Genomic DNA, 26,382 nt, shown 5'->3' with positions numbered 1-26,382 from the left:
ACCTCAGCCAACCGAACCAACCAGGACCAAACATCCGCGTTGTAGAAAGCTTTGAGCAACTGTATTGCCTGGAAGAGAAATTAGATAATATACATTAGCACGGTATGAGTCTGTGCCGTGTGTGATAACAAAATGCAGATGGTGATAACAAACAACGCGTGTGTGATACTCTTAATAATTACAACTTACTTCGTTCCCGAAACAATCCATTTGTTGAATCCTTCCGTTGTTGAAAGTTCACTGTTCAGGCTATCGGTTCAGTTGGGTAGTAAATCCATCATAAATCTCATGGGATTCGAAGCTACGATGGCCAACATGCGAAGCATTGCACTAGTATATCACATCTGCGGATAAAGAAGGTAGAATTAGGTACTCGTAGTTGAGGTAAAGCTAGTAATTGAGTGGACCTTTTTCAAGATGAAAGGGAGGTTCCCCACCAATCCTATTCTACTCTTTAACGGGGACAAGAACCTTAAAAACCGACCCACCATACATGGGCAGTGGGATTCATCGATCGCAATCTACCGAACGGTTGATATCGATTCAAATGAGCATTTGTTTGAACATAGATCGCTCACGACGGACACGTAATCCAAATTCATAACACACGGGATGTGAACATAATATTATAATACCGGAAACATACTGCGAGCAAACGATTTTCGGATGGTTTGTGATTACCTCATGGTAACGGAAAATCACATTCAAGTGATCACGGAAATCACAATAATAAGAACAAAAAGTGTTTTCGCTTCTTGCTATAGAAAGGCCAGGGAGTACACAGCGTCCGCTGTGATTTTCGAAGCGAGATCGCAAAAAGAATATTTGGTGGGACCATGTCGGCGTCATCTACTACGAACTTCTGAAGCGATCACTGGTGAACGCTACCGGAAACAATTGATGAGTTGAAGCCGAGCACTGCGTGAAAAACAGTCAGAATACTCATCACGCCACGACAAGTTGCGTAACCTGTGAACAACTACCTTAATACCCTCAAATGGGACGTTTTACCGCACCCGCCGTATTCAATGGATCTGGCACCAACGGATTCCCATCTGTTCCGATCCTTGACACATGGAATAGCCGACCAGTAGTTCTCCTCCTATGAACATAGCCAGAATTGGTTGGATTGCGTCGAAAAACGTATCATTTTTCCGAAAAGGAATCCGCGATTTACCCGATAGGTGGAAAAAAGTAATAAATAATAATGGCCAATATTTGGATTGAGGCGGCCCGGTGGTGCATGTGATAAACGGCGCCAGTCCACACGGCCGGACCGGGTTCAAATCCCATCCGGACCGTCCTCCCGTAGCAAGGACTGACTATCCGGCTACGTGGTAAAAATAAGTCTTTTTTTTTTTTTTTTTTTGTTAACGGGGAGGGAACCTTCAAAAGGTACCCACCTCGAAGGGCGGCTTGCGGCTACAAACCAATCCCTCCGAGGTGGGTTATGTGGGATTCATCGTGACGCTGGGCCCGTGAAGCGGACCCGGCAGCCGATGGGACCCTAACTAAACCACTCCTCGACCTGATCCGAACCCTGCCGATGCGCTTGATGTGCGTAGTACTCCATGCAGGAACGTTTGTGCGATGCACCCATCCTGTTGACGCGCTGCTGCTTTCCAATGCTGCTACTGCGTCATTCGTCCTAGTTGTCTCAGCTGCTGCTGCTGCTTCGTGCCTTCCTTCCGCTGCTGCTGCTTAATTCCGCCCGTCCGTAGCCGCTACTTCCGGTGGGGTCTAGCTCCTGCTGCTGCTCTGGTTACTCGTTGCTGCTGCTGCTGCTTCCGTTGTCGTCATCCTTTGGTGCGGTCACGGCGGCAGCTGTTGCTGTCCCATTTGTTCCGTGTTCCGCCGTCGTTGTTCCCACTTGGCAAAAGTCGTACGACATTGCGGCTTATTAGCCGGCTTATTAAAGGCTTACTAGCAACTTAGTAAGCCTCATTCGTGGATCGTTCGCGGGGGTGGGGGAATCGGGTATAGGGGGCGGGGCGCATGTACGCTTGCATACGAGCATGCAAGCTTGCAAGCATGGAAGCTCCCAAGCTTATTTATAATAAGCCGGGAAGCCAAAAAATTAGCTTTATTTTGTCCCGTTCTTTCCTTCGCTTTTTTTCTTTCTCGCTTTCCCTTTCTTTCCTATTGCTGCATTCGGGACACCCTCGTCCCAAACACACCACGAAAGTGAAATAATTACCAGGAAATACATACGATCCCTTTTTTTATTGCACCTACGCTCATCATGCGCAAGCGGTCGCTGGACGAACAGGTAAAAAAAACTGCCGGCGTTCTGCGAAGCGGACGGTGGGATGGGGTTCCTATGTTCGGCAGAGGTTTCTGTAAATATATAGAAGAAAAAAAAACGGAGAGACATGACAAATCTTTACACTTTGTTTTTTTCTTTAACTCATTTCGAGTGTTAAAATGCGTACCTCTCAAGACGGCGAGTATTCAGCACTCTCTCCGATGTGATTTGTCCTGCCATCCTGCGGTTTAACTCCGGCTTCACCCTTTCCGCTTCACGGCCAAACTCTTTCCATCAGCTGATCGACTCGATGGGATTCACTACGCACAAAACACAAGGAATAGAATTAATTCACTTATCACAATCACTAGTTTTCACATTACTTACCGGAGCAAAGAATCACTTCACAAAACACGATCACGCTTGCGCACACACCTCCGCCTCCAGCAAAGGCCAAACTCATATGAATACGCCAAAGACAGGGCAAAAGCAATTTTGCAGTGAAAGAAAGGAGACAGCGAAAAACAATATAGTGCCACACTCCTCGACAGGCATCAAAGTGTGAAACCAAAATTGTCTAACACTTCGAGTATGGGACCGTTCAGGTGTGGGGTGGGTTGGTGACGCAGGTTGCGGTGAGGGTTTACATAGAATATAGGAGCGTGTGTGAGTGAGGTAGGGTGGTGGAGTGAGAGTTTGTCGTACGATCGCTCGAAAGTGAGGGTCAGGGGTAGCGAGAATGAAGAAATTTCCCCCCTCTCATGCGATTTCTGCCAAGTGGGTTGTCGTCTCCGTCTGGCCGTAGGTGGACTTTCCTCATTCCATCTCACTTGGAGGTTTCTGAAGATGGTCCTTGCGGCGGTCCGGACTGCTTCCCATGTGTTGCTGTTGGCACACATTTCCGCTGCAAGATTTTCTATCGTCAAGCGGGTGTGGCTCTGCTGCTGCATCTCGTGTTGGGTTCGAGCAAACCGTGGACAGTGGAACATTACGTGGTCGACATCTTCCACTTGGTGTTCACACACCGGGCAGTTTGGCGAGCCGTCGAGGATGCCTTTTTCGACGAAGTAGCTCCGGAGAATCCCATGCCCTGTAAAGAGTTGAGAGAGATAAAAATCAATTTCTCCGTGCTTGCGATTTACCCAGGACATAATGTCCGGGATAATTCTCCTCGTCCTCATCCCCGGCGATCTCGGCTGCCCCGCTCCGGCTGTCCATTGTTGTTGCCAGCGTCCCATGGTCTCTTCCCTTTGCCGCTTTCGTATGTCTGGTCCTGGACTTCCTCTCGCTACCTTTTCGTCGTGGCAGCGGATGTCCTCCTCTAGGAGGAGGACTAACGGGATAGTGCTTGCGACCACGCAAGCGGCATCGTAGGAGACCGTTTGGAAGGCACTGGCCACTCGAAGAACTCCTGTGCGGTGCGCCCTCTGAACCGTGGTCCGGTGAACGTCCTTCTGAAGAAGCGTCCGTCCCCACGATGGTGCCGCGTAACGGACAATGCTATTCCCAAGGTAAAAATAAGTCTAATAAGCCAGAAATGGCCGGCGTGACCTGTAAGGTCGTTAAGCCAAGAAGAAGAAGATTTGGATTGACCCAATTTCCACAAATAAAAATACCACGAGTAAAAATAAACTTATGAAAAAAACGACCGTTATTTATTTGCGCACCTAGTAAATTATTCTAATTGTAGATAAACGATTGTACTTACCAAAGCTCCAGTTCGCTGATGCCGGCACCGGAAGATATACGGAAACTTCCTTCTCTCAAGCTCGCCATCATAGCTTCGGCGCATCCGACACGGATTGTCCATTTAACGCAACAGTAATCTGTATTGCTTGTTTCAAAGGTTTCAATTCAACGAAAAGACTCCTATCGTTTGTTATATGATCCGACGCTCCGGAATCTGCCAACCAAACAATCTTCTTCTCGTTACAATCATTGCCTGCTATGAAACATATGACACCAATGTTATTTTCCGTTGCATGAACATTCGTCGTTTTCTTCTTTTTCTCACGATCTGCACACTCGGTCGCTTTATGACCAATTCGATGACAAGAAAAACATTTCAGTTTCTTCCTTTTGATCGGTTTTCCTACAAACGCAGCAGGCTCATGGGGCTCTCGTTTAGTGACAGTCACATTAATGTCTTTTCCTACCAACTTGATCTCTTCGTCGACCAGCCTACACTTGGCAAACTCTACAGTTAGGTTGTCCTCCGACATTGTTTCTAAAGCTGTCACTAATGTTGACAGCCCCGTCGTCATCAATAAATGGCACACCACGTCGATATCGTCTATCTGCGCACCTGTTGCTCTACTGCTATTCGCGCACAATCCGATCAAATAACAAAAAATGATCCTGTAACTTAGTACTGCTATCGTGCCGCAAATAAAAGAGTTTTCTCTTTTTCGCTCGAAAATCTTGTGTAGAGCTGTTCAAATCGCGTTTGTAGTTGGATGATCCTGCACATATTCGAGCTGGGTGTCATTTATGCGGGAAATTAGCATCGTTTTGCATCTGCGGTCCCGTTTCCTCCGCTTTTCAATTTAGATGTTCTTCTGCTTCTTGATGGCTTCGCTGTCATCCACCCGGATACGCAGCTCCTCGACCTCTTCCATCTCCTGTTGGACGCATTCCTGCTAATCCAGCACGGTAAGCATCCGGAACTTCCACGATGAAAAATTCGCCCCATCAAACAAAGGAATACTACGAAGCAGCTCCATTTCCCGATCCGTCATTTTTCTTACTTCAAACACAGGTTTATTCAACACAAGCTTTCCGAGACGAGCTCTGGGCCCATAACCTATTGAATTTTCTCAGTGGAAATATTTAATACAGACACGGTGCTTGAGAATGCAACCAAAAACGTGTTTATTCAAAGGAAGTTAGATTAAGACTAAAAACAAAGATGGCATCCTATGTCGTCAAAACGTACGTTGTTAAGACTGACAACATAGCGGAGAAAGCAGGGTTTCAGATAGTACAGGAATTGCATCTTAATAGCTTCTAGCCCAATCTATTTGAAATTGGAATCAAATTTGATTCGTGCATGCCAGTGCACGGTTTCGGCAACGAAACTTTGCGTAGTTTCTTCGTGCAGATTAAAGGTTCGTAATTTCCAGTTAAAACTTTCAGCTTGGACCGTAACGAAAAACATACAATTGAAATACCAGTCAAAAGAATTGTTGCTGCAGTAACAACCATAAGAATGTTCCATAAGTTTGCTTCACTGGCAATGGCCCATGGACAACTAAGATCCATGTTCTTTGTCAAAATCGTCTGTTGAAAGTCTATCGTGTGCCCATTTATTGTGAGATTACGCAAACAACCACTGTAACCTCTTGTTTGTGGCATGTACGTCCAGTTGTACAGTGACCCAAGCTTATTCAAATCGATTGCTGTCTTTCCTAACTGTACATGCCCATTAGTAATTAGAACTCCTTTGAAATCTTTATATACGTATCGACTCCTACTAATCATCAACTTATTTATGACTAGACTCATCTCAATAGACTGAAGCTTAAACAAAATATCCAATGCCAATGCATCGTTCTGGGAGATAACCTGTTGATTCTCGATTCGGATCGCTTCAGTTCCATCGTCCAACAGCAATACAAATCTACCGTCAACGATCTCCAATGCAACAAATGGTTGTGTTGTAACACGCGTATTGTAGCTCATAGGTCCAATGTACAACACCAAACCGTCCGTCTGTTGAGGTAACATCTCAACGCTAATGTTTGCAATATTGTCACTGATGATCGTTGAGAAAAGGGCGTATCCGTTGCCATTAAAACTGATGTCTATCATTTCGCAATGTGGACCATCGAAACTATTTGGACATATGCACCTATTACCAATATGCGTGCCTCCATTCAAACATGCGAGCTGTGATGGCGATGTATCCGAAATGCATACCAGCTGTACGAATGCAGTTATTCCTATAAACGAATTTGCATTGGCGTTGATGACGATTGGTTTGGACGATCCATACACCTTATTCCTGCACGACTGCTCACATGTGCCAGTTTTCAACTCGCATTCGTCGATGCCTATCATCTCAATCGGAAATCCGACGTCTTCCTCCAATCGGTGGAGATGAAAGCTTAGTACGCTATTGAGGAGCTCGGAGGTTGAGTAAACACTACCGCTGACGGCAAAGAACACGTCCAGGAAAGTACCTTGGGCGAGCTTTCGATTGTTGATCGTGAATATGTCCACATCGTTTGGGCTGGCTTTTAGAATGGTTGCAATGCTGTTCTGAAGTCGATTAAGAGGTGTCCTGAGATGACCCGGTGTTTGAGATACGAAATCATCTGCCGTAACATTGTAAAATCGGATTGATCCGCTCTGGGCTACGGATTTTTTGGAGATCTCCTTCACCAACACTGTTGCTCTAGCTGATACATGGTGTGGAGAAAAGTGGTCCGATTTTTCAGTCACGTGGAACCGAAGATTATACTGACCGCACGATATATCTTTCAACATTGTTATCATACCGGTGTTATTGTTCAGTTTGAAAAACTTCAAAGTTTCTGCACTTGTCGCCTTGTCCCAAAGAAATGTTTTGTCAGACAAATCCCAATCATCTGAATCGATGATATATACACGGCCTATATTCATATCAGATAACATTCCTTTGTATTTGTTGACAACTATATGGCTCTCAGCTTGTTTCATCTTGTTATCATTCTCGTCATCAATCACTGCTGAATCGATGTTCTTGATGGGAACTTCATACTCTTTTTGGTCCTCGTGGTCAAACCGAAGAAATGGTGATTTATTTTGGTCTTCGTCATCCATTGCAGCCGGAGGAAGATTCTCAACTTCTTCTGTGTTATCTTTTACGTTTCCAATCCTGATCCATACGCTCACAGTATTATAGAAGAGGCCGTCATCCGCCTTGACGATTAATTTATATTCCGGAATTGTTTCGTAGTCTAACAAGTGATTGTTTACCGAAATCAATCCTGTATTCTCGTCGATTTTAAACACGTTTGCCACGTTATTCTTGACAATGCTGTACTTTAGATGCGAATTTAGTTGTTGGCTATAGGCCGTGACTTTAACCACTCTCGTGTTGATGGTGGCGTTTTCTGGTAGATAGTCCACGGCATATATTTTTCGCTTAAACTGCGGTTTGTAGTCGTTCCTTCTTTCGTTTGGCACAATTCGAATCAATAACCGTTGTGTCTTAGTATTGGGTTCCCCATTGTTAAATAACGCAGACGGTGAGCTATCCTCAGCAATCACTGTCACTATGTAAGCATCATTTGTCTGACGATCGAATTCCTCCCGCGTCGTGATAATGCCTTTTTCACTATCGATTTGGAAAAACTGTTCATCGCTACTCCTTAGTCGATAGGATACAACGTTGTTGGGCGCCGTGCCATCACGATCCCGAGCATGCACTTGCATTACAAATGTTCCAGGCAGCTGATGTTCTAGAACTGTTCCTTTTGTTTCTCCTATAAACTCAGGGGTGTTGTCGTTTTCATCCATGATCGTGATCCTTAAAAATGTCTCTGCATTTAGTCCAAGAGAGTTCGTCGCTCGTACTGTGAGCATATATTGTGCTGCCATTTCATAATCAAGTCTTCTACCAAGTTTGATGTAAGCCGTATTGTTGATTTGCTCCAATAGAAATGCCTGCTTATAATTTCCATAAGATATCCGATATATTACTATATTTTCCTCATTAACGTTGGAAACTGCTTCAAATTCCGCCAGAATCTTGTTGAAATCCTGAAACGTTTCATTCAATATCACGGGTGCCAATGGCATCTTGATGAAGTACGGCGCACTATTTGTAGAGTCAACCACGTGAACTATTACTTTAACTACTGTTTGTCGCTTGTTGTTTTCCTCTAAGCTTTCGTTATACGTCCGGACATGGAACGCGTAAAATTGTCCTAGGTCGCGGTCGATAGACTTAGTTAACATGAGCAACCCATTTTTCTTATCAATCTCGAAGTAGCTGCTATCGTCGCCTTCCTGTACAATGTCATAATGAATGACGTTGTTATCACCTTCATCGATTTCTGTGGCGGTAATTGTAATCACGGACTGGTTCTGCTTCATATCTTTCGTCACGGTGACTTCATAGATGTCTTTATCGAATATCGGTGGATTATCGTTGATATCCAGAATAGTTACCTTGATTATGCAAACATCATATAGACTAGGGAACACAATGTTAGTCGCTCGTACCGTAATATACATTTCCTGGTCTCGGATAAGGGCATCCCGATCGAAAACAAACGCCGAAACGATCTGACCAGTCGTTTGGTCAATGCTGAAAAACTCCTGGTCACCTGGCGTGGTTACAATGCTGTATTGTATAGTTTGCGATTGTTCGGCAGAGGCGTTCACACGAAAAACAGGTGTACCCGTTAGCTGTTCTTTTTTCAACGTTGGTTTATAATTTGCACAATCTTGGAATCTTGGTTTGTGGTTTGTACTTACAGTATTATTAACTGTTTTGGCAGACGATACACTGCTACAGCTGGAGAAACCCAACAACACCGTGATGACCAAAATGAAGCAGTGCAATTGGTTCGCCATAGCGAAATCTGCTATATTGTTCTTCTTTTCCTTTTCTTTTCAGGTAGAACGGCCTGTCCGTGTTGATAAATCTCCTGTATGGCGGGAATAAATAGACAACGTGCCCCGCTTTTTCATGAATCAGCATTTGTCGTCACGAATTCTTCAAATTGTAATATTGTAACACGAGCTCAATTCTGTAATGAAATAAAATTAGCAATAAGTCATTGTAGTAAGCTTCAATGAAAAATTAATTAATTAATTTGAAACTGAACTTCAGTATAAAATATTCATTTCTCAAAATTAGCCTACATCACAGGACGACGAAACCTTCTAACATTGCCTTAACAATTAAAAGAAGTAAATTTTACGTGAATATTACTTCTATGAAACCTAAACTGCATTACCAAAATTCAATGATGATTTGACATGCCTTAGCATTTGGTCGACAACTCAGCATGGGTTGATGAAAAAAAAATTGTATCTGTTTAGCTGTTTCGTGGGATTGGTTTTCGGTTAAAATCATTGAAGTAGAGATGAAGGAGATTTATCCAAAGAGATCACATCTAATGTTATTTGTCTAAAACTGAGATTCTTCTTAAAGTTCGTACATTTCTTCAAAATATCGAAAATATTATAATTACCACACTCGGTTAAGTCCTATCGATGTCAAACTTCTTCGCTTCGTCAAGTTTTAGGGACGTCCGTATAGATAACGTATCTAAATTCGTAAATATTGTACCTGGGTCTAGACTAGACCTACTACAACTAGATAAAGACATACTGATTGCAAATGGTTTTGTTGATAAGGTTTTGCTTTCCCTCAAACTTCCTCAGTCACTCAGTTCCCGTGGCCGTTTGAGGTTTCTCTTCTTCTTCTTCTTCTTCTTCTTCTTCTTCTTCTTCTTCTTCTTCTTCTTCTTCTTCTTCTTCTTTTTCTTCTTCTTCTTCTTCTTCTTCTTCTTCTTCTTCTTCTACTACTTTTTTCTTCTTCTTCTTCTTCTTCCTTTTCTGCTTCTGCTTCTTCTTCTTCTTCTTCTTCCTTTTCTGCTTCTGCTTCTTCTTCTTCTTCTTCTTCTTCTTCTTCTTCTTCTTCTTCTTCTTCTTCTTCTTCTTCTTCTTCTTCTTCTTCTTCTTCTTCTTCTTCTTCTTCTTCTTCTTCTTCTTCTTCTTCTTCTTCTTCTTCTTCTTCTTCTTCTTCTTCTTCTTCTTCTTCTTCTGCTTCTTCTTCTTTTGCTGTTTCTCCTTCTTCTTCTTCTTATTTTTCTTCTTCTTCTTCTATTTTACGAGAAAGTCTATATCCTCCTATGTTCGTTCAAACTCTTGTTCAAACTCGCATATTCAGACGCATACTTTCTCTGTAAAGACTTCGACTATCTGGAGTCATATGTCTTTTAAGCTCTGCTTTTGGTCAACAAAAAGGTTGCTTCCTAGAAGTCTTGGTTGTTCACGGTTTCACCTTTACGATACACCACAATGGTTTGTATGGTCGCACTATGCGCGTTTAGCCAGCCGGTTAAACCACTTATTATACCACTTTGTTAGATTTTCTTCTTCACTTCTTTTGAACAACACTAAATGTTACAAAGTAAGTTTCAACCACACAATAATCATCGTGTCGTGTCGATCACGCGGCTCTCCCTCACAATAATCATGTTTCTTTTGAATACACTTACAGTTTGTGATAGCTCCTAAATGACTTTCAATACCCTTCAAGTTTACAACGTGAGTGACTTGAAACGTATGAATATATATGAATGTATGAATGTATATATATCAGTTTTGCAATAATTTTTAAGGGAGATAATACTGTTTCGCAGAATTGATAATAGTGTTTCGTCATTGATAAAAAGAATGACAGAACTGAATAATCTTATCAGTTTTTTCTTGTAGCGGGAACAAGTTGGCTGGTGTACATAATTTGACTTTTTTGGCAACAAACTGTAGCGAATAACGATAAAATACTCACTTGGCAGAAATCGCATGACGGGGGAAATTTTTTCATTCTCGCTACCCCTGACCCTCACTTTCGAGCGATCGTGCGACAAACTCTCACTCCACCACCCTACCTCACTCACACACGCTCCCATATTTTATGTAAACCCTCACCGCAACCTGCGTCACCAACCCACCCCACACCTGAACGGTCCCATACTCGAAGTGTTAGACAATTTTGGTTCCACACTTTGAAGCCTGTCGAGGAGTGTGGCACTATATTGTTTTTCGCTGTCTCCTTTCTTTCACTGGAAAATTGCTTTTGCCCTGTCTTTGGTGTATTCATATGAGTTTGGCCTTTGCTGGAGGCGGAGGTGTGTGCGCAAGCGTTATCGTGTTTTGTGAAGTGATACTTTGCTCCGATAAGTAATGTGAAAACTGGTGATTGTGATAAGTGAATTAATTCTATTCCTTGTGTTTTGTGCGTAGTGAATCCCATCGAGTCGATCAGCTGATGGAAAGAGTTTGGCCGTGAAGCGGAAAGGGTGAAGCCGGAGTTAAACCGCAGGATGGCAGGACAAATCACATCGGAGAGAGTGCTGAATATTCGACGTCTTGAGAGGTACGCATTTTAACACTCGAAATGAGTCAAAGAAAAAAAACAAAGTGTAAAGATTTCTCATGTCTCTCCGTTTTTTTTCTTCTATATATTTACAGAAACCTCTGCCGAACATAGGAACCCCATCCCTCCGTCCGCTTCGCAGAACGCCGGCAGTTTTTTTTACCTGTTCGTCCAGCGACCGCTTGCGCATGATGAGCGTAGGTGCAATAAAAAAAGGGATCGTATGTATTTCCTGGTAATTATTTCGTTCACGGTCGTGGTGTGTTCGGGACGAGGGTGTCCCGAATGCAGCAATAGGAAAGAAAGGGAAAGCGAGAAAGAAAAAAAGCGAAGGAAAGAACGGGACAAAATAAAGCTAATTTTTTGGCTTCCCGGCTTACAGGGTTTTCTATTCAGTTTAGACTAGCTGCACACTTTTTCCTACTCGGCGTACTTGATTTTTAGCAAGCAGCGTGTTTGTTTGCCTACCCGCGTCAAAAACCAAGTGCGCAGAGCAGGAAAAAGTGTGCGGCTAGTCTAAACTGAATAGAAAAACCCTGTATTATAAATAAGCTTGGGAGCTTCCATGCTTGCAAGCTTGCATGCTCGTATGCAAGCGTACATGCGCCCCGCCCCCTATACCCGATTCCCCCACCCCCGCGAACGATCCACGAACGAGGCTTACTAAGTTGCTAGTAAGCCTTTAATAAGCCGGCTAATAAGCCGCAATGTCGTACGACTTTTGCCAAGTGGGTAAGCCTCGATGTCGTACGACTTTTGCCAAGTGGGTGCCCATTTAGTAACCCACTTGGCAAAAGTCGTACGACATCGAGGCTTATTAGACGGCTTATTAAAGGCTTACTAGCAACTTAGTAAGCCTCGTTCGTGGATCGTTCGCGGGGGTGGGGGAATCGGGTACAGGGGCGGGGCGTATGCCGTATGTACGCTTCCCACTTGGCAAAAGTCGTACGACATTGCGGCTTATTAGCCGGCTTATTAAAGGCTTACTAGCAACTTAGTAAGCCTCGTTCGTGGATCGTTCGCGGGGGTGGGGGAATCGGGTATAGGGGGCGGGGTGTATGTACGCTTGCATACGAGCATGCAAGCTTGCAAGCATGGAAGCTCCCAAGCTTATTTATAATAAGCCGGGAAGCCAAAAAATTAGCTTTATTTTGTCCCGTTCTTTCCTTCGCTTTTTTTCTTTCTCGCTTTCCCTTTCTTTCCTATTGCTGCATTCGGGACACCCTCGTCCCGAACACACCACGACCGTGAACGAAATAATTACCAGGAAATACATACGATCCCTTTTTTATTGCACATACGCTCATCATGCGACGAACAGGTAAAAAAAAACTGCCGGCGTTCTGCGAAGCGGACGGTGGGATGGGGTTCCTATGTTCGGCAGAGGTTTCTGTAAATATATAGAAGAAAAAAAAACGGAGAGACATGAGAAATCTTTACACTTTGTTTTTTTTCTTTAACTCATTTCGAGTGTTAAAATACGTACCTCTCAAGACGGCGAGTATTCAGCACTCTCTCTCGATGTGATTTGTCCTGCCATCCTGCGGTTTAACTCCGGCTTCACCCTTTCCGCTTCACGGCCAAACTCTTTCCATCAGCTGATCGACTCGATGGGATTCACTACGCACAAAACACAAGGAATAGAATTAATTCACTTATCACAATCACTAGTTTTCACATTACTTACCGGAGCAAAGAATCACTTCACAAAACACGATAACGCTTGCGCACACACCTCCGCCTCCAGCAAAGGCCAAACTCATATGAATACGCCAAAGACAGGGCAAAAGCAATTTTGCAGTGAAAGAAAGGAGACAGCGAAAAACAATATAGTGCCACACTCCTCGACAGGCTTCAAAGTGTGGAACCAAAATTGTCTAACACTTCGAGTATGGGACCGTTCAGGTGTGGGGTGGGTTGGTGACGCAGGTTGCGGTGAGGGTTTACATAGAATATAGGAGCGTGTGTGAGCGAGGTAGGGTGGTGGAGTGAGAGTTTGTCGTACGATCGCTCGAAAGTGAGGGTCAGGGGTAGCGAGAATGAAGAAATTTCCCCCCTCTCATGCGATTTCTGCCAAGTGGGTTGTATATAGCCTGCAAGCTTGCAGGCTTATTTATAATAAGCGTTGGTAGCCTAATAAGCTTCAGTGTGTCCCGTTCTTTCCTTCGCTTTTTTGTTCTTTCTCGCTTTCCCTTTCTTTCCTATTGCTGCATTCGGGACACCCTCGTCCCGAACACACCACGACCGTCAACGAAATAATTACCAGGAAATACATACGATCCCTTTTTTTATTGCACATACGCTCATCATGCGACGAACAGGTAAAAAAAACTGCCGGCGTTCTGCGAAGCGGACGGTGGGATGGGGTTCCTATGTTCGGCAGAGGTTTCTGTAAATATATAGAAGAAAAAAAAAACGGAGAGACATGAGAAATCTTTACACTTTGTTTTTTTTTCTTTAACTCATTTCGAGTGTTAAAATGCGTACCTCTCAAGACGGCGAGTATTCAGCACTCTCTCTCGATGTGATTTGTCCTGTCATCCTGCGGTTTAACTCCGGCTTCACCCTTTCCGCTTCACGGCCAAACTCTTTCCATCAGCTGATCGACTCGATGGGATTCACTACGCACAAAACACAAGGAATAGAATTAATTCACTTATCACAATCACTAGTTTTCACATTACTTACCGGAGCAAAGAATCACTTCACAAAACACGATAACGCTTGCGCACACACCTCCGCCTCCAGCAAAGGCCAAACTCATATGAATACGCCAAAGACAGGGCAAAAGCAATTTTCCAGTGAAAGAAAGGAGACAGCGAAAAACAATATAGTGCCACACTCCTCGACAGGCTGCAAAGTGTGGAACCAAAATTGTCTAACACTTCGAGTATGGGACCGTTCAGGTGTGGGGTGGGTTGGTGACGCAGGTTGCGGTGAGGGTTTACATAAAATATGGGAGCGTGTGTGAGTGAGGTAGCGTGGTGGAGTGAGAGTTTGTCGCACGATCGCTCGAAAGTATTCTCGAAGGTAGCGAGAATCGAGAAATTTCCTCCCTCTCATGCGATTTCTGCCAAGTGGGTTGCTGACACAAAATAAAAATATTGGCAATATTTTTTTTAAATTATCTTACTAAGTCAACTATGTTCTGTTTAGAATGAATAAAGATCTTTATATAAGCAAAACTAAAAATAAAAAAAAAGTTCCAAAAAACGATGATTTGATAATAAGACTTCTCTAATAGAATTTCTCAATTACTTCTTTGGTAAATGTTTTATCATTACATACGTGTGAAACGATTTAGTTCATTGATAATATGTAAAAGCTAGAATAATGTACTACACATTAAACTGCAATTTATCCAACGAAGACCTTCCTAGTGGTCCTCCTAGTAAACCTTACACACCCTGGTGGAATATGAATCGAGTTCAAGAAGTTCACAAGATGTATTAACCTCAAATGCCAGCAAGCAGACCACACCGAACCACAGGCAATGGATTCGTTTCACTTTTCTTTAACTCCGTCCGAAACTTTCTTCAACAACAGTTTATGGTAATAAGTGAAGTGGTTATTTAAATGAAGCAGATTCTTCATGCACAGCGGATACGTCCCGCAGCTAGAATGCAGGAGGATAAGATTGCTTTGGTGTAGAAACCCCGTAAACCAATCCCACCTCAAGTTCCAGTTGGTGGAAAACTAGTTTTGACCAGTCAGTCATTTTCTTTCTCCTTTTCCGTTCACCACACACAACATCACGGCTGCTCTATGCCGTTTGTGTTAAGAAACTGAGAAACGTTCGTCGTTCGGGTATTGGAGCAACTCGCTGTACTCCAAGTTTAGACGACTGTCCTCCCGACTGGAATTGCTAATTAGATGGTGAGTCGAATCGAAATCAGTGTTTTGTTTGCAGCTTCTCTGCATTTGTTTTCCACAGCCCCCTGATTGCTGCAGTCCCGGCCCTTTATCGCCCATGCCTTGTTTCGATGGAACACACAAGCCGACTCCCTTGCTCACTGTGTGTCTGTTTGCTGGTTCTTAATGAAATTGTTACTTACAGTGCTGCATTCAAGCACCAGTAGATTCGTTTTATGTCTTTCGATTTCTTTCGCTCTCGGCGTTGGTGCAAAACACCAACCAACCACCGTGTATAAATGAAGCCAACCACCACCAACCAACGGCTGGGCGGACTAAAAAGGGGATCTGATAAGAGCACGAAATAGAATTGACCCACCGTGACCCTTCTTACCGACTGCATCTTGCAAAGGATTATGTCAACTGCAGAGAAGAAAACACAGCAGCAAAGAAATCATCTGATTGTTAATGGTGTCTCTATTATTGCAGCGGGTTTCGGAAGGTCACCCGTTTGCCCTGTCTATTGGTTTCCACGAAACTATGGATGAGTGGGCTGGAAGGATGCTACTTACTGCATTATTCATCGCACTTCGTCACCCAAACGCTTGTACAGATGCAGCTGCAAGAAGTTTTTTTTTTGTTTCGGTTTTTGGTGTTACGTAGAAGAAAATCACTTTGAGCTTTCTTATCTTGAGCGTGATAAGGAGAGGGTGGTTTTAAAATTTTAAATTATTTTCTGAATTTTTGCACACTGAACTGGTGTTCATGTTTTATGGATTTTTGTTTATTAGTTTTACAGTGGATGAGTTGGTTATATTTTTTAAAAAGGAAGAAAATTAGTAATTAGACAAATTTAAAATATATAATTTGTAGTGTATAGGAAGCTTCAAAGTCCTAAAATACTATACGACTTGAAAGAGAGAAGGATAACGTATTAAGGGAAGCGTTTAACGATGTCTTTAGCTGCTTGTTCGGTTATATTTTTGTGGATTTAAAAAAATTATAGTTTTAAACGTTTTTTTCTGAATCAAAATCAAAAATGTAAGTATATTTTGATCGTTCAAATGATCCTTTCAAATTCATCCATTTTTATTCTGAAATTTATTCACAGTTTGGAACACTGCAAAGTGTAAGCGTACACCCATTCAAGACCATCATCCATTTATGCCGTGTTTTGAGTGAGATTTTCCATCCCGAGAATTTTCCATCCACAGTACGGAACGGATCAAAGGAACGGATTGCTAGGTAAACGGTAAAGACACAGAGTGAAGAGAAATTGCTTACGGAAATATTTTATCCTACAATCGGATGTAGGAAATCAAATCGGTTTCATCAGTGTATGCCCATCCATCAGAAAGCCGTTCTTTCGCAGCAAAATGATCTTACAGGGCGCGAGCGATGTGGAGGCATTACAGCCAAAAAAGGAAAAGTGGATACAACTTTTTCCTAACCTATCTCCAGTGCGCGAGAAGATGGATTTGATGCACCAAAGCCGTGCTATTTCTCTAGCGCCTTTTTTTTTTGCCAAAAAATTTGTACCATCCTTCACGTTCCTTGTGTCGCTTGTGGAGTTGTCTTGGGTGGTACGAGAAAACTTCAACCGCCTCAAGAAACTTCATACTACACACATCGCGAACGCGGCTGTACCCGATCATTTGGCCGCATTTTGTTTGTCGGCAAGCGGTCGTTCCTTTGAAGAGGCGGTTTCTACGTTTCTGCATTTTCACTGCAATATTTGTGCAGTGGATGAACTTTTGCGCTCTGAAACCGGGGATGGATGCAATGTGACGTGGTATCATCGTTTTTGGGGTTTTGCAACTTTTTGATCCGCAATTTTCCATCAAATAGCTACAAACAACAGGGGGGTGTCGGGACATATACAAGCAGAAGGAGGCGGTTACGGTAGAGTTGCATCGCGGAAGACGAACAGTCAACCGAATGGGTGGCTTTTGCAAATGTTTTATGTGTGTTCGGTTCGGGTTTATTGGTTAAAGTTTGATTTAAGTGCAGTGCTGCGAAACGGTGGCCGGAAAGGGGTTTTGGATGATGGTTTGAATTGGTTGTTGAATCGTTAAATTTAGTTCTATGAACATTATATTTATGTTTAATATCTTCTGTACATATCATAGTTGGGTTAGCATTAAGTATGTGATTTTAAATGTAACTGTAACTAGGTTTTGCTTGCGGTAAAGAAAAATTGGAAAAATATCTTCATTTATATTCTCGACTTCTGCACAGTAACCTCCCTGCGTCAGTTAGTTCGTCTGTGCTTTGGAAGCTATTCCAGGCTGTTCGTCTGATTCTCGACTTCTTCTCACCTTCTTTTCACGAAAGGTAGTATTTTCTTTTCTATTAATTATCTATGTATTGGCTACCTTAGCGAAATACGAAGGCGCATTGTTCAGGTAAATTGTGCCTACTACGGGTATGCACAAACTCCTGCGATCCAGAAGACTCCAGCAAGGACTTTCTTGGACGGTGTGTGAGAACGCCTTGTATGGAGAAGGAGAATGAACCACGAGCTAGCTGAGGTGTTTGGCGGTACAGATATCCTGACGATTGGCAAAGCCTGAAGGATACGATGGCTAAGACACCTGATGAGGATGCCGGACTCATGCTCCACCAGGAAGGTACTCCTCAGCTCGACCCTTTTTGGCACGAGACGTAGAAGAGCATAGCGAGTATGTTGGCTGGAACCTGTCGGAGATCGGATGCAGCCGTGGATATAGGACTGCATCCTTAGACCAAGTTTCCTGGAGACGGATTGGCGACCAGCCCGTATCTTCGCAACGTGCTCGACTATGAGCAGGCCAAGAAAGAAGGGTATTAAATACCTATGTAATATAAAGAGTGGGTATAATGCACCAAGAAAATTCTTCATCTGCCTGAAAACCTCTTTTACTATTTTCCAGTGATACCTGAAAAGTCGTAAGAAAAAGAAATTGATTGAATTTATTTACGTTTGTGCAACTCTGCACCCGGCCATCGCATTAGTGATGTATAAATTATAAATTTTGCCAGAGTAGCATCGGTTCGACTTCCGCCGGCAGGAAGAGTCGGAGTCGGAATGACTCTGGCAGAAGTTAGCGGTGGGTGGATGGGCTCCTGTTGAATCTGGTCCGAAGTAGACTCGAACGGAGTTGATTGAACTCATCTGTGCCTATCCGGACTCATCCGGAATCGTTCGGACCCATTCGGACTCGATCGAACCCGGAGTCGACCGGACTCGCCAGAGTAAATTTTTATTTTTAGTCGAGTCGGAATCAATTTTTCATACGCGGAGTCAGAGAAGATCCACGATTCCACTGCGGATTACCCATCACAACATCGCATACATTTCAATCGTGTGTGACACAAGTTTTGCCATTTTCGTTCAATTTTCAGCTGTTATCTCTCATCCGCTCATCCACCTTCTTGTACTCACCACAATACTACACCTCTGTGTTGGGAAGGTTGGGAAATCGTTTTGCGGTGCTAAATGAGGCAACAATTTTTAGGACCGTAAAATAGTACGATTCACTGTGGTAATGGGTTTTCCACAAACCGGTTGTGTGTGGGTTTGTGGGTAAAGCAAAGAGGAAGTAAAAATTTGTTCAAATTTGTAGCAAAAGCTTCGCGTTTCAGACCCAACCACACCCAACCAACCACTCTTACGGTGGATGCTGGGTAAGTGCATCCACAGTAAGTGGAAATAACAATTCGCACAACCAATTTTAGCACGTTGCAAAAGCACCCAGCCAGAGTGTAGTGAGATTGTGGAGTGTCAATGAGACTGGTAGCGAAGGTATGTGTGTGGGTATGGGTGAATCGCTCCGGACGGTCCTGTAGAAGCACTCATAACTCGTAAAATCTGTGGTTTTATACGACATATTTTTATCTGTTTATGAGTTTTTGTGTTGAGAAGCGGTTTTCTTTTTTATTTCCTTCGTCATGCTCTCGGTAGCAATAAAACGTTATTGTTGAATTTATGCTACAACTTTGGTGGTTGTATTACCAGCCGTTGCGGACTATAAGTTGGCCGTGGTTGGATTTGCAGCAAATCTTCCAATCGGTTCTTACCGTTATCGTCACCGTTTAGCTGTGACCGAACCAAAGCCATCGGTGAGAGGATATCCAATTTTGCCAAAACCCTTGTCGAGAAACAGTGGGATGAGTCCAAAAGGGGAAAATAGATAGCTCTAGCTTGTGGCCAACCAGGAATAGTTTTCGCTTTTGACAAGAAACACATTTTAACTTTTTGCAAAACGGATGGGTTCCACGGTGAAGATTGTTGCACCATGCCCGGTTTGTAACGCATCCCGTACGGTCGTGATCGTAGAGGGCAAAAGTTTTCTTGGATAATACGTTCTTGCTTTTTTTCTCTTCTTTGGTGCTGTGAAGACAGTCGAGGAAAAATTATTACACTCCGATCGGGGCCCGGGTTTGCACTAATGTGCTGCCTTGTGTGATTCATGGGAGTGTTCTGGGAAGGATAGTATGCTTGATGAGGCGAATGGATTCCGTGTGTCTAGCACGATGGGGAATCAATATTTTCGCCAAGTTTGTCACACCGATTGGCGGGGCGTGAGTGTGATTTAGGAGTGCTATCTTTCTTCTTTTCAATAAATTCTATCGTCGTATCGGCACTATCGGTGGTTTGTATCTGCCATGAAGCAGCGCGAGCAAAATCGCAAGCGTGTTTAATAGATGTTGCATACTGATTCTTATCCAATTATGACACTATAGTTTACAATTATACGTCTCCAGTAAAGAATACGATAAAGAGAAAAAAAAAATTCAATAATATTTTTCTATATGTATATTGATTAGATAAGTTTTTTAATAAAGGCAAAAGACAAATTAAATTTTTGTTCTAAAATTTAAGTATTAAAACTCTTGGAAACCGATGAAAATTGAATTTATTAATTTAATTGAATATAAAAAAACACTTCAATTTGGTTTCTAGACCCTGTCGAATACTTAATTTCCTCTGTTTTTTTTTCGTTTTATACACAATGTATTCTGCGACGGTTGCAACCCAACTCTATTAAAATGTTATAATTCAGTTAATAAAAAATTAAACCATTTTATGACGCAAGTTGCACATCCAGTGCTCCTTTGCCAACCGTAACAAATTGCGAATCTAAAGGGAATATTTTACAACTCGCACGGAACGTAGCGTCCACACACTTGCTGTATGGATGATTTGGTTTGCGAATCGTTTACGGTTTATGGGAATTCATAAAAATTCATACCGATTTATGGATGCCGATTGTTGATAGTTTGTACGTACCCGTAACAGTGCGTTTTGCGAGTCAATTCCCATCTGTTGGATGTTGTATCGAAAGGGAGCGGCACAATAAAAGATGGACATATAATACCAGCCGTTTGTAGCATTAGACCATTTCGTCACCTTCAAAATTGGGCAGGATTTAAGATCGCCAGAAAAAAAACGGGAAAATGAATGTCGAAACAGATGAAGAATCGTTGTTACTTTTTCTCTCTGTTCCATCTCATCGCTTTCTATCGATATCGTATTTTCTGTTTTTTTGCGGAAACATTCTTCATGTTTCCTTTTACCACGATGTCAAATATTTGATTATATCGTTAGGTTTGTTAGTGACGCCTTATACCAACGGACGGCAGAAACATGAGCTATGGCGCGTTTTTTTAAAGGGGTTCGCTGATCGAACGGTTGAAAGATATTGCTGGACGAGTAAAGAAGGGAAAACACGCGCATTGGGTAAAGGAAAGGACGATAATTTCTTTTGAAGTTTTCAAAACTTTGATACGGAATTCGAACATAAATCATCTAATCGAATTCAACTCTGCAAATCAGATTTATTCGTTCCTTACGGAGGAAGAAGAGAGAACTTCACTTTTAGAATGAATTTTTTAAAAAAAGAGGAACCGTTGGATCCCAGTAATAGAACATATAAAAAAACAAAGAAAATATATTTTTATTTAAACTAGAATTCAACTACCATTAGTGCCTTACTGAAGTATCAAAGAAATACAAGAATTTCTTCTCATTTTCTTTAAAAAATACATATAAATATAAATTTACAAAAACTAGCAGGTAACAAAAACTCATAATGTCTTCTTAGCCATATTCGGAAGGAAGTCGTTGGAAGAAAACTAAATGAACTCTAACCTGAGCACGTCATGTACATAGCACCCGACAATCCAATTTCTGTAGCTCTATTTAATCAACAAAAAATACGAAAAGAAAAGGCCTAAAAAAATTAAAATTACTATATTGTTTTGATGGGTTTCTTCAGAATAATTTTAATTTTAAAGTTACGGGACAATAACAAATATCATTGGTGAATTCCTAAAAAAATGGTACAAATGACTGAAAAACAAAGATTACTTACATAGTGGAGATAAAAATTTAGTACGAAATTCAAGTAAAATACATTTTCTTTGGCTTCCTTGTATGAACATTGTTCTGCATGTTTTCCAATGCCACTCAGAGTGCTCAGGTCAAAACGCAAAGGGCACCGTGATTACTGCCATGACTAAAGAAAGCAACGATCTTTGCGGATGTCCAGATACGGTACGTCCTGGTATGCTGTTAAAGCTGTCATGTAACAAAATTACTACCGAGAAATACTTTTACAGAATACCGGGTGTGCTGACCGATGTGACCAAGACCGTAGTCAACTCCATTGCCAGATTCGTGAAATGTGAGGGTGAGTGAGCATGTTGTTTTTTCTTCTTGTCTTCATCCCCTATATACTTCTTTTCAAAACTCTCCACAGTTCGGGCTCAATTTCGTTCGATTCCTATTCTCAAAACTCCCATCCACCGGAAGTGTATCATTACGGTATGCTTGTGACCGGAAAGGCATAACAAGCACGTTAACGTTGTGGCTCAGTCGTTGGTGAGTGTGACCAAAACCACCCTCCCCCCCATTCCCCCTTCTCCCCGGATGTCTACCTTTACACGCAGTTTGATCAACGGGTTATGTTGGGGGTTATTCATGTTTCGGTTTCAATTTTGTGCCCAACACCACACCAACCTTCGTTACAACCATGGGAGCCGCATTCATTTACGGGGGTTCCACATATCGGTTGTCACCGGGAAAGAAAAACAGAAAGGTCGGGGTGTGAGCGAAAGAACAAAAAAAAACGGGAAGGTTTTTATCGTACATGCATCGAAAGTTGGTAGAACATGACTTTGCTAAAACACGAACTGCGGAAAAGTTCGTTTTGTTGTACGATTTTGCCTTTTTCCTCCCTCAATTTCATACTCTCATTTTTCTCGCTCCTTTCGCACAGTGCATAAGAGAAAGGAAAAATCTTTTTTTCCACCCAATGGAGAGAAGTTTATTTTCCAATTCGAAAACCCCTTTCCTTTCTCTGGCCATTATTTTTTCTTTTCGTGCATTGTTTTTAAAATCCTTTCACCGGTGTGGCTCGTTAAAGCACGAGGTGTTTACCTGCCTTTAGCTGGCCACGCCGGTGTAGGTGGGTTCTACGGGGTTTTTGTTTCTTCCCATTAACAGGTGCCCCACCTTTCGTTGTTCACTTTGGGGGGTTTGGGGGCGAATATTGCTAAAAAATGGAAGAAGTTGTATGTATCCCGGCGGCACAGCTCTAGAATCGAAATCGAGCACAAGCACACAAGGTGAGCGTCTGTATCCTATATTTTTATTCGCTCGTTTATGGATAAAGTTTATAATTTGCTTAATCTCCTTTGTCATTGTGTTTAATCTTTCGAACGGTTGGACGTCATGCAGGTTAACCAGGAAGTACCCGAGCGGGCGGGGGGAGAATGAGTTTTGAATGAGGAAAATATATTTTCCCACTGTTGCTCCACCAATGGGAAAATGGAAAAAAGAGTGCAAAAAAGTAAAAGAGAAATGCAAAGGGAAAGCATTAAAAAATAAGAAAATGGTAGAAAAATCACTGAAACCTTTGCGCAAAGGGAGGAAAATATATGGCAAACCCAGGAAAGGAGCGAAGCAAAACTTACGACCTGGAAAATCTTAACTTCCCTTCTCCCTGCTATAGTATATTCTCTCTTGTAGAAGAAGTTCACTTTGGAGAATGGAAATGTAGATAAAGTTATTAAGAAAAGCACCTTCACTGGGTCGAGTCGGGGAGGGGATTTTAGGGTGTTGGACGTACCATTTTCTTTTCGTTCCTTAAAGCTCATTTCCTTTTTTGCATGCATCCCTACCCGAACCCTACACACCCACCCATACTCCCGCACTAGAACAAATACAGCTCGTGTAATGATAATGCGTTTTTCGGTTCGTTCGTCTGGGCGCGTTCGTTAATGTTTTGTCTATCGGGGCCCTGGTGCACATTATTTTGCAAAAACCCAAGACGCGAATGCACGCCGGTCGGTTACGCTTTTACCATATAATTGCAAACCAGAAAATCTGTTCCCTGTTGTGTGCTGGAAGATATCTGCAAATGTACGCTTTCCTTTTGTTTTGGCCAGTTTTTTGTGTGTGTGTTTTTTTTTTCGGAACCAGGCTGGTCATTTGGGGCAATTGTTCTATGTTTCTAGCAGGGTTTTTAGGTCGATTGTGCTGGTGTGTGTGAGTGTGTTTTGGAAAAAGGGAAACATCCGGCAAATGGAGAAAAGTGGAGTGCAAGAAAATGCAAGTTAACGTGATTTTAACGATCCTGTTGCGGGTTGAAAGCTTGGAGGATTGTCTTTTTTTTCTACTCCGGATGGTGGAAATTGTTGCTTCATGCCATTGTGGAAGGAGGCCAAAATTTTGCATGTTTAAGCATATGGGTTTGAAACAGCAAAAAGGATTTTTTGAATGCAACCTTACAGTGGCTTAGTTTGTAGCGAGAAGATACAAAGGATAATTAAGAGCTGCATCGTTGCTTCAGGAGATTAGTTAATTTAAAAATTCGTACGTTTTGTTCACATAGCTTTACGTTTTTACTTATGAGGTTAATTAAGGTTTTAGCAAGCTGCATTTATTACTGATTTTTTTACAACTTATCAATTAATGGAGATTTTTTATTAATATTTCTTAGAAGGACTTAAATTATTTTTCCATAATCATAGTTTAGATGAAATAATGTTTTTTTAAAGAGTAAAACCTGTTGTATAACTATTTATATAAAGTTTAGTAATAATAAAAGTATAAAAACGTTGCACTATAACCAGTACTAATGTTACTTCTTATAGCTTACTTCCGTCTTTTTACTGTTTTACACCGATACCATCCTAAACATAGATAATAAATTAAACCGGAACTTGTGAAACGGCAATAAAACTGATAAGATGATTTAACACGGTCGTAAAAATGGCCCATATCTTACTCGGGGCACATGTGTGAGCACCCCTCCACACCTTGTCTTTTCTCGCTCTAGTTTTAACTTTTGTTTTGGGAAACATTTTCATTGAAAACAAGAAAAAACAAAACTGAAACGATGGACACGTGCGAGAATGGTTAGAAACCAAAAAAAAAATTCGCGAGTTAGAAATATTGTGGCACTTCCAAGGGAATGAGATGTGTTTTACGGGTGTGAAAAATATGATTAAGTTTTTACTTTTCATCCACGGTTCCGAAGATAAGTGATATCCGTTTGATGAAAACAGGGTAAAAAGAGGGTGAAGAGGATCCTAGTGATGGTGCACAACAACAAAAAAAAACGTTGCACACGAACACATCCCTTGCGTAATTTAGTTAATCAAAATAGTCACATTTCATCGCTTGCCTTATGGTGTTGGGTATGGCTTTTAAAGGCTACAGTTACGACCTACCGCCGCCGCTGAGATAAAGATTTGTTTTACCGAGGGGTCCACCCCAAAAAGCATGCCTGGTGCCTGTTGAACTGGCTTCCGCAAAACGGAACTGCTGTGTCTCCCTCGCAAAATTTAAACATAAAACCAAGGCAAATCAAAGAAAAACTGGCCCGAAATTATTCACGCTGACACGCTGGTCGTAAAATGCTTTATCCACACAAATCACACACGGTTTGAGAGCTTGCCATTCATTTCCATCAAGCCGGCGGCATCCCTTTTGCGTAAGAGAAAGATATTTGCGTGCTTGGAAACAATTTTTTCGCCTGCCAAATGAAACGGGGACCGAGTCCATAGTTTTACGGGCAATTTAGATAGAGGTAATGTAATTTTAAACCCTTTCCCTCCGTGGCTTTTCTTGCTACCAGCAACACCATTCCGTTGCGTTGGTTACCACATGAGCGATAGGGATCATATGTGTGTATATGTGCAATTTGAAACGCGGGGTTGATGTTTTGACCGTGCGGTGTAAACCGGGTTGTCAAATTGATAGCATCGCAGCAGACCGGTAGGGTGGTTTAAAAATTCGGTCGTTTTTTCAAAAAGCCCCCTTGTTTTGGTTGAAAAGTCCCTTTTTCTGCATCGCATGTGTGTGAGGATGCGTGTGCCGGTGACGATGGTAACACCCGGCCAGATGTTTCGACGATTAATTAAGCTCTTAAGTGCGCACGGGAATGCTGAAGTGCTTAGAGCTCGCCAAACAACAAATTCCACTTAGCGCGAGATTTTTGTTGAATTTTTGGGAGAAGTTTTACGTGAATAAACCAATTGCAAAATGGAAGGTGAAAGTTGATCATTTCTGGGTAAGTCTTCGGCTGAAGTGGGTATTAATTTGGATAAAAGGAACGTTCAGAAAAACATTCTAATTTTATATAAATATTTCATACATAAATGTAAAAAATTGTAACCCCTAAATCGATAAGCAAATAAGAAAGAGTATTGAAAAAATAAAATAAATTTTAAATTAAAAATCCTTTACTATAGTTAATGTTCGTTTAATAAATAAAAAACAATTAAATACACGGTGGCAAACACACATATGCCCCCGCAAGCCAACTTGTGAGGACACGTAAAACAATCGTAATAGCAATAATGTCCGGTTCCGTTCATCTCGCGATGCGAAGACCAATCGACAAACACTCACTTTGTCACTTCGTTCGCAGTCCTCAGCGCAAATAAACCCATTACACCGGTTATGATCCTTTGGGGACTTTCACTCAATGGTGGAATGGTCACACATAAAAAAAACCACACAAACACACAATCATGAATCCGCGGCTTCTCAGAATGCAGAACAATCGTAGCGTACGACCCCGCAGGACACGGTTCGGTTGGACTGTTTAGTGGCCGTTTCGGGGATTTTTTTTCTCCTGCAGCAACCGGCATCATAGACGTCCGAGGCCGATGGGCCTTAGGCCATCGGGAC

At 42.2% G+C, this 26,382-nt stretch overlaps 1 protein-coding gene and 2 long non-coding RNA genes across 4 annotated transcripts; all 3 read right to left on the bottom strand.

Annotated features, from left to right (window-relative positions):
• Positions 1-2,208: 2,208 nt before the first annotated feature.
• On the bottom strand, positions 2,209-2,654 carry LOC125771223 (uncharacterized). Its single transcript, XR_007419277.1, has 2 exons — positions 2,433-2,654; positions 2,209-2,337 (listed from the first exon to the last, which is right to left on the bottom strand). It is a non-coding gene; the product is annotated as an uncharacterized LOC125771223 (long non-coding RNA).
• Positions 2,655-5,092: 2,438 nt separating this feature from the next.
• On the bottom strand, positions 5,093-9,530 carry LOC125771135 (DE-cadherin-like). Its single transcript, XM_049441486.1, has 2 exons — positions 8,711-9,530; positions 5,093-8,401 (listed from the first exon to the last, which is right to left on the bottom strand). Exons 1-2 carry the CDS (start codon positions 8,807-8,809, stop codon positions 5,252-5,254), a joined length of 3,249 nt encoding a protein of 1,082 aa, XP_049297443.1. The 5' UTR covers positions 8,810-9,530; the 3' UTR covers positions 5,093-5,251.
• A 2,864-nt stretch (positions 9,531-12,394) lies between these two features.
• On the bottom strand, positions 12,395-14,162 carry LOC125771222 (uncharacterized). Of its 2 annotated transcripts, XR_007419276.1 has the most exons (4): positions 14,034-14,153; positions 13,833-13,966; positions 12,832-13,734; positions 12,395-12,735 (listed from the first exon to the last, which is right to left on the bottom strand). It is a non-coding gene; the product is annotated as an uncharacterized LOC125771222 (long non-coding RNA). The 2 variants fall into 2 exon arrangements; XR_007419275.1 differs by having other exon boundaries at positions 13,833-14,162.
• Positions 14,163-26,382: the final 12,220 nt, after the last annotated feature.

Source organism: Anopheles funestus, chromosome 3RL (assembly GCF_943734845.2).
Source record: "Anopheles funestus chromosome 3RL, idAnoFuneDA-416_04, whole genome shotgun sequence".
NCBI classification, from domain to species: Eukaryota; Metazoa; Arthropoda; class Insecta; order Diptera; family Culicidae; genus Anopheles; species Anopheles funestus.
Note: the sequence above shows the minus strand (reverse complement) of the source record. Positions and strands in the feature narration are given on the sequence as shown.

Excerpts from the sequence above, each read along its gene's own strand:
- LOC125771135 (XM_049441486.1), bottom strand. The coding sequence starts at position 8,809 with ATGGCGAACCAATTGCACTGCTTCATTTTGGTCATCACGGTGTTGTTG. Across the intron at positions 8,402-8,710 it reads CCAAAACAGTTAATAATACT|GTAACTATTCTGGATATCAA; the intron begins GTAAGTACAAAC and ends TGCATAATCAAG.